This window comes from Oratosquilla oratoria, chromosome 10 (genome assembly GCF_046742065.1).
Source record: "Oratosquilla oratoria isolate Oo_2021 chromosome 10, ASM4674206v1, whole genome shotgun sequence".
NCBI classification, from domain to species: domain Eukaryota; kingdom Metazoa; phylum Arthropoda; class Malacostraca; order Stomatopoda; family Squillidae; genus Oratosquilla; species Oratosquilla oratoria.
Window position 1 is genome coordinate 47,138,650 of NC_134786.1, and position 7,995 is coordinate 47,146,644.

Here is a 7,995-nt window from a genome sequence, read left to right on the forward strand (position 1 = left end):
ATTATTTATTTATTAATCATTATGAAAAAATCTTTTCTCTTCCTTTTCCTCCTCTTGCTTCTTCGTTTTTCTTTCTCTTTTCTCCTTTTTCTTTCAGACTTTCTCTGCATTACTTCCCTCTCTCGTTCTTGCCCTCCTGCCCTACCTCTCCCCCTCCTTTTCCCCTTTTCTTCCCTTTCTTTTCCCCCTCCTTTCCTCTTTTCCCCCTCCTTTCATCTTCCCCTCCTTTCCCCCTTTCCTTTCCCCCCTACTATTCCCCTTTCCCCTCCTTTTCTCATCATTTCCTCCCTCCTCTCCTCATCATTTCCCCCTCTCTACTCCCTTTCCCCTCATCCTTCGCAGTTCTATACCCTTGTTAATTTCCACTTTATTTCCCATTCATCTTATTTCTATCTACTTCTCTTCCCTCCAAATATTTTCTTTTTCCTTATCTCTCTTTTCCTTTTCTTCCTTCTACCTTGCTACCTATTTCCTTTTCCCTGTTTCCTCCGTCTGCCTCCCCACCTCTCTTCCTACTTCCTTCTCCCTTCCCCTTTCCCCCTTCCTTTTTCCCTCCCCTTCTCCCCCTTGCCCCTTTCCCCTTTCCCCGTTCCCCCTTCCCCCTTTTCACCTTCCTCCTTCCCTTTCCCCTTCCCCCATCCCCATTTCCGTCTCTCTCTTCCCTCCTCCCTCATTCTCCCTTTTTCCTCCTCCCATGCCTCCCACACCACCCCACCCTTCTCTAGCCATCCACTCCCACTCAGTCCCTAGACTTCGCCACCCAACGCCCCCACGCTTCACACTGGAGTCGACCTTCCCTGAGCGGCCGGGCTAATAAACGCGTTTTGATGGCTCGGGCCGGCACAGGCAGCCTAGCGGCATGTTGCCGCTTCGCCGGCTACGAAAGGGACTCCCATTACGCCGCCGGTACTGTGCTGCAGCCGGCGGTGGTGTCGGAGAGGCCATATGTGTGTGTGTATGTATATATATATTATATATATGTATATATATATATATATATATATAAAGATATATATATATATATATATATATACACGTATGCATATATACATCACACAGGTGCTCCTACATTTCTGTTTAGAATCATATATATATATATATATATATATATATATATATACATATACATACATATATGTATATATATGTATATATATATACATATATATATATATATATATACATATATATATATGTGTGTGTGTGTGTGTGTGTGTGTGTGTGTGTGTGTGTATGTACAGTATATATCAAAACTCTCACTCGGATGTTCTCTTTCTTGTGTGCTCATATTTTGTCTGTCGTTCTTCACTGTTTTCTCTCTGCTTTGCTATATGCATGTTTGTGTGTGTTTGTGTATGTTCGTGTGTATGTATGTATGTATGTATGTATGTATGAATGTATGTATTTATATATGTGATTAGGTGTATGAGTTATGTATATATATATATATATATATATATATATATATATATATATATATATATATGTGTGTGTGTGTGTGTGTGTGTGTGTGTATAGATAGATAGATAGATAGATATATTGGTATAAATGGGCAGTAAGTTTTCTTGTAGACATGTTCGATTGAAGACCAGAGCTAATTCAATATCCACTATCTTCTTAGTGATCTTCTCAATTTTCCGAATAGTTTGTATCTTGAAGGGAGGTCAAATAAAAGGCTTCCGAAATCCATGGTGTTATTATAACGGAACACATTACACAAATTTTAAATACGAGCTTTCGGTTGAATCATACAACCATCTTCAGGTAAGAATAAATGTACAAAGCAGGAGTTTAAATATGAGTAAATAAAGGAACTTGGAGAGTTGGGTCGTAGCTAGGCGTTAGGTACTGGACGTAGGTGAGATTTTTGCTTCAGCGGGACGTAGCTGGACATTAGATCACTGTAGCCGGACGTTTGGTCTTTGTTGCCACGCAGCCTCGCTGTGTAGTTGTAAGGTACTAACTGTGTCTGTCTGTATATTAATGATAGGGGTGTATTGTGTCATGTAGACTCTTTCCAAGATGTGTAGTTTCTTGTTGTTGTTACATTGTTTAAGTATTTTTGTATTGTTGACTAAATCTTGTCTGCTTGGAGTTTTGTTGTGTATATCATGTATTTACGTATACTTTCTTCACGGGCATGCATTGTGAGTCTCTTGCTCACAGAAGTAATGGTAACACCAGTATAAGAAGCATTGGGGAGAAGTTTGCAACCTTCTTCTGGGCAAGTGAATTGGTACACCACATTAGTATGTTTGAGGAGAGAGTTGTTTTTAGTCATACTATTTCTCATTATAATGTTAGAGACTTTTTTGTTTTTGTAGTATATGATGAGGGTCAATGTGTCGTGTGGGTTGGTGCATGTGACGTTACGTGCAAGAATGTCTTTGAGAACACGTTCGTCTATTTTGTATGCTGGTGTCATTTGGTTTTTGTAATAAATTGTGTGTGTAGAATATGTGTTGTTTTGTCCGTGTCGTGTTGAGTTGCGGGTGATAAAAAGTTTTGCCTCTTTCTCAATGAGAAAGTTGGGAAAACAGTTGTTAATGAGAATTTGTTTAACGCGCGTTATTTCGGAGTGAAAATTTTTCCCAAGAAGAGCAGTTCTTATATGCGCGTCGAAGGTATGCCCGAATGACGCTAATTTGTACCACTGGGGGCACTAACTTGCTGCATTCAGGCATATTCCGGTGTCAGTCTTTTTCCTGTAAACAGTGGTTGTGTAGTTGTTGTCTTCAGAGTGGATGAGGACGTCAAGGAAGGGAATTTTGTTGTGTATACTGAGTTCATATGTGAAGTGTAGTACAGAGGCTGTTTCCATGGCTAGCTGTAGATCTTTCAGGTGGGACTCACTCCTAACTTCAGTAAAAATGTCGTCAACGTATCTACAGTAGGAAAAGGGTCTTAAGACGGAGTCTTGTAAGACTTTGTTCTCTAGATTACACATGTAGAATTCAGCAAAAGTACACCCTAAAGGTGAACCCATGGCGACTCCTTCCACTTGTAGATATAATTGGCCTGATGGGCTTCTAAAGGGCGATTCAGTTGTGCAGGCTAGGAGAAGATGTTTCATTATTTCCTCCGGGATCCTAGGGGGATGTAATTCAGGGTGGTGGTACACATTATTTGGGATTATATCAATCTTGGGAAGAATTAGAACATGTGAAAATAACGATTCCACAGCGAGGGAAGCCATTATTCCTTGGGGTTGCTTGCTGTGTAATGTGTCAATAAAATCATCAGATGATTTTAGGGAGTATTTCTTAGGGATGAAAGGGGTGATGATATTGTTGAGGGGTAGTGATCTGTAAGATGATCGGGCGGAGGGGGGAGTTCGGCTTGTGTGTTTTGACGTTACCGTAAATATAACCAGGAGACAATTCACCGTAATGGGAGGGATATGCAGATGGTCCACGACTGCGTTATTAGCTGCGGTGAGCTTGTTAGCCTGAACCTTAAGTTTGCTGGTGGGATCAATTATATTGAATGTAGAAGTGTCGGAGAGGATGTGGTTAATCTTAGAGACATAGTCTTCTTTGTTAAGTAAGACATAAATAGAAGACTTGTCAGCTTGTCGAATGACGAGGTTGGGATTGTTGTATAACTCAGAGGCGGCTTGTTTGAGTTGTGGAGAGAGGAGGGAACTAATTTTGTGACTGCGCCTTTTGGTGGTTTCAGCTAATAACTGGGGCTGTAAATCAGAGGAAACAGTAACCTTACCATCTTTCTGGAGTTGGAAAAGGGACTGAAGGAGGAGCTCCATCTCAGCAGCCTTATCCACTTTCTCGAATTTTGGCTGCAGGTGACAGTTGAGTCCAAGGTCGAGAAGTTCCTTTTGTGCTTCTGTCAGGGTGTGATCCGAAAGGTTAATGTAAGCTTCAGAGCGCTGTGGGAGAAGCAAGGGGCCTCCGTAGAGGCGGTTCAACTTCTTCGTAGTTTTGTTTCCACGATACTCTTGCGGTGTTGCTTGACGATGTCCAAAGTAGAAATGATGCTGTATCGGACTTCGGACGCTAGGGGAAAATCGTCAAACTGTTCGGTTTTTATAGTAATTTGCCGTTGGATCAGTTGCTTCCTGTATTCTAAGGTCAGAAGTTCGTTTCTGGCTGCCGGGTTATGGGTGTTGACATTAGTATAAATGGGGATGTTACAACCCGTAGCGTAGCGATACAGAAATTATTTCAGCCCTGGGCGGGATTCGAACTCAGACCGCTTTAGTGGCAGCCGGGAACTCTACCAACTGCGCCACGAGTTGTGTGTGTGTGTGTGTGTGTGTGTGTGTGTGTGTGTGTGTGTGTGTGTGTGTGTGTGTGTGTGTGTGTGTGTGTGTGTGTGTGTGTGTGTGTGTGTGTGTGTGTGTGTGTGTGTGTGTGTGTGTGTGTGTGTGTGTGTGTGTGTGTGTGTGTGTGTGTGTGTGTGTGTGTGTGTGTGTGTGTGTGTGTGTGTGTGTGTTCACCTTGGTCTTTGAATCACGTGCTGGACTCGTGATCGACAGCTATTTCCCTCTCGGAAGAGAGCTCAGAGCTCGTATGACCTATCTATGGTTAATGCTGTGACCTTACACGCACACACACACACCCAACTCCCCGCCCACGAGAGTTGGAGTAACGACTCGAAGAGCAGCGATACTGAAATTATTTCAGCCCTGGGCAGGATTCGAACCCGGACCGCCGAGAGAGAGAGAGAGAGAGTGTATGTGTGTGTGTGTGTGTGTGTGTGTGTGTGTGTGTGTGTGTGTGTGTGTGTGTGTGTGTGTGTGTGTGTGTGTGTGTGCGCGCGAGTGCGTGTGCATGTGCGTATCCGGTTATCAGCCATTCAGAGAATACTAAACAAAATCCTGTTCCAATTTTGCACGACTGTGCCAGCCTCTGCCACGTCACTCCTGCAAACTTATCTCACCTCTCCCGCGTCCATACCATTTCATGAAGTTCATTCATTATCATTTGTTTCATTTACCACCTTGGCTTCTGTCTACCTACTCCACTACATTTCTACTTCTACTCGAATATTGTTTTTATCAGATAGGTAGATATAGATCTTCTATACAAAAAGAATATTGGAATAATTCATATAAGAAGATAAGAGAGAGATTTGCAGAGCGGAGATTAATGAGGTTTGTTGAAAAGGTGCGTCTATATAAAAGAGAATGAAAGGATATTGAATAACAAAGGGAATGTAATGCAGGCGCGGCTGGCTAAAGAGACGGGGAAATGCAAAGATAATGTGAGTGCCTGGTGAGGGAGGGGAGACTTCGACTGTGGGATAGTGGTATGGGAGGAGACAAGACAGAGACATTATTATTATTATTATTATTATTATTATTATTATTATTTTTATTATTATTATTATTATTATTATTATTATTATTATTATTATTATTATTATTATTATTATTATTATTATTATTACTATTATCATTATTATTATTATTATTATTATTATTATTATTATTATTATTATTATTATTATTATTATTATTATTATTAATATTAATATTATTATATTATTATCATTATTATTATTATTATTATTACTATTATTATCATTATTATTATTACTATTATTACTATTATTACTATTATTATTATCATTATTATTATTATTATTATTATTATTATTATTATTATTATTATTATTATTATTATTATTATTATTATTATTATTATTATTATTATTATTATTATTATTATTATTATTATTATCATTTTTTTTTTTTTTTTTTTTTTTTTTTTTTTTTTTTAAGTGGATGATGGTTACGAATGCTGAAGTTGATTGTGGGAGATAATGTGACTGCCTGGACACTGGAAGGAAGAGACTTCAACTGTGGGATAGTGGCATGGGAGAGAAAAAGCAAAGACAGAGCAAAGACATTGAGAAAACAATATTCTTTTTTAATAGATGATGATTAAGAATACTTAGGTTAATTACAGAAGTTGAAAGGAGGAAGATATCGTAGTTGCACAGAGTTGGAATGGTGAGAATTGGGAATGTGAGGATAGTGAGTACCCACAGTTTGCTCTTTGTTTATTCTGTTTGTTTGTATTACAGGCGAAAAGGGGGAGAGGAGGGGAGTGCATCAACCTCCCCGACATCGTCTGTTTGGTTTGAGGCTAAAGGGAGGGGGGAGGGGGCTAGCCAATAGTGGAGAGTGGGTTGCCACCTCGAACATGAGGAGGGATGACTAAACAGGGGAAATATGTTTGTATCGCCTTTTTATTTCGAGCTGGTATCTTTATTTGATATTTTTTATGACTTTATGGGACATTTTATTTGTTTATTTTATTCAAATTATTCTTTTTCTTTTTTATCGGGAGAGGGGGTTGGTGCTTTTTGATATATGTATGCAAAATGTGTGTATCTACAGATATATACATGCACGCGCACACACACACAAACACATGCAGACACACATACATACGCACACACACACACACACACACACACACACACACACACACACACACACACACACACACACACACACACACACACACACACACACACACACACACACACACACACACACACACACACACACACACACACACACACACACATACATACAGTGTCTCTGTCTCTGTTCTTCTTTGTCTTATTTTCCGTCTTTGTCAGTTTGTCTGTCATTGTCTGCCTGTCCGTCTGTCCTCACTAAAGCGGTGCTTTTCCACTTGTCACACTGTGTTATGTTACCGCCCTTTCGATTAAACAGCTTTCAGTTCACCAAACGTAAACACCAATGACCAGGATCGTCTGAAAGCCCATTGAGAGACACGTGGTATTCAGGAACCCCACCCGGACCCTCCACCCACGTCGAATATCAAATCGAGTTCTTCACCCAGGCTCCGGTTGTGAAAATATCAAAGAGCGAAAATCGTTTCGGATTATGTTTGTTTGTGAGGATCACGTGGAAGGTGGGGTGTGTGGGGGTGTAAAAGGTAGGCATAATGCAGTAACTCGCAAAACGGAGTCCTTGCGTTTTGGAACTGTACTCAGCAGCTTATTCCAGGAGGGTCCACACACCGAAAACCAATTCCATTTAGTGGATGCGACGCAATTCTCTTTAGTATCGAAGCAGCGCGTGGAATGTGAAGAACCATCAGAACAAAAAGACACTTCACACTAAGCCCATTATCCTCGTCAACTATTGTGAGTTTGTTTCAGAGGAAACGACTTTGGTTGGGGCCTTTTGTTTTTCGAATCTCCAAACGTCAAATCACCTTTGTGGCATAAATCGAGAAACTGAACGACGAATTAAGAGAAGTTAAACCTATGAGTACGTTAGGCACATTGTTGAAATGGTCTCAGGGACGTCTAGAATAGTATAGGAGAAGATTTTTTTTTCTAGTTATTCAAATTCACAATAGTTGAAGGAGCTCCGGCAGAGTGAAACGAGTTTAAGAAAAAAATTCATCACTATCACCATCACCATCACCATCACCATCACCATCACCATCACCATCACCATCACCATCACCTTCACCATCACCACCACCATCACCATCACCATCACCACCACCACCACCATCACCATCACCATCACCATCACCATCACCATCACCATCACCATCATCATCATCATCATCATCATCATCATCATCATCATCATCATCATCATCATCATCATCATCATCATCATCATCATCATCATCATCATCATCATCATCATCATCATCATCATCATCATCATCATCATCATCATCATCATCATCATAATCATCATCATCATCACAACCACAACCACAACCACAACCATAACCCACAACCACAACCACAATCACTACTACAACCACAATCATCATCACCACCATCACCACCACCACCGTCCTCACCAACCCAGAACCCCTACCCCCTACCCCAACTCCCAACTCCCCAACCCTTCAACCCCCAACACCCAACCCCCAGCCTTCCAACCGCCTACCCTGTACTTCATAGTTCAACCCCGCAACCCCCAATCCCCCAATACCCCAACCTCCAACCCCGCAGCCCCTCAACCCC

General features: G+C 40.8%; 1 protein-coding gene across 1 annotated transcript; it reads right to left on the reverse strand.

Moving 5' to 3' along the window:
- Nucleotides 1-2,662: 2,662 nt before the first annotated feature.
- LOC143028892 (uncharacterized) lies at nt 2,663-4,937 on the reverse strand. Its single transcript, XM_076191247.1, has 3 exons — nt 4,900-4,937; nt 2,890-4,013; nt 2,663-2,733 (listed from the first exon to the last, which is right to left on the reverse strand). Exons 1-3 carry the CDS (start codon nt 4,935-4,937, stop codon nt 2,663-2,665), a joined length of 1,233 nt encoding a protein of 410 aa, XP_076047362.1.
- Between the last annotated feature and the right edge of the window lie 3,058 nt (nt 4,938-7,995).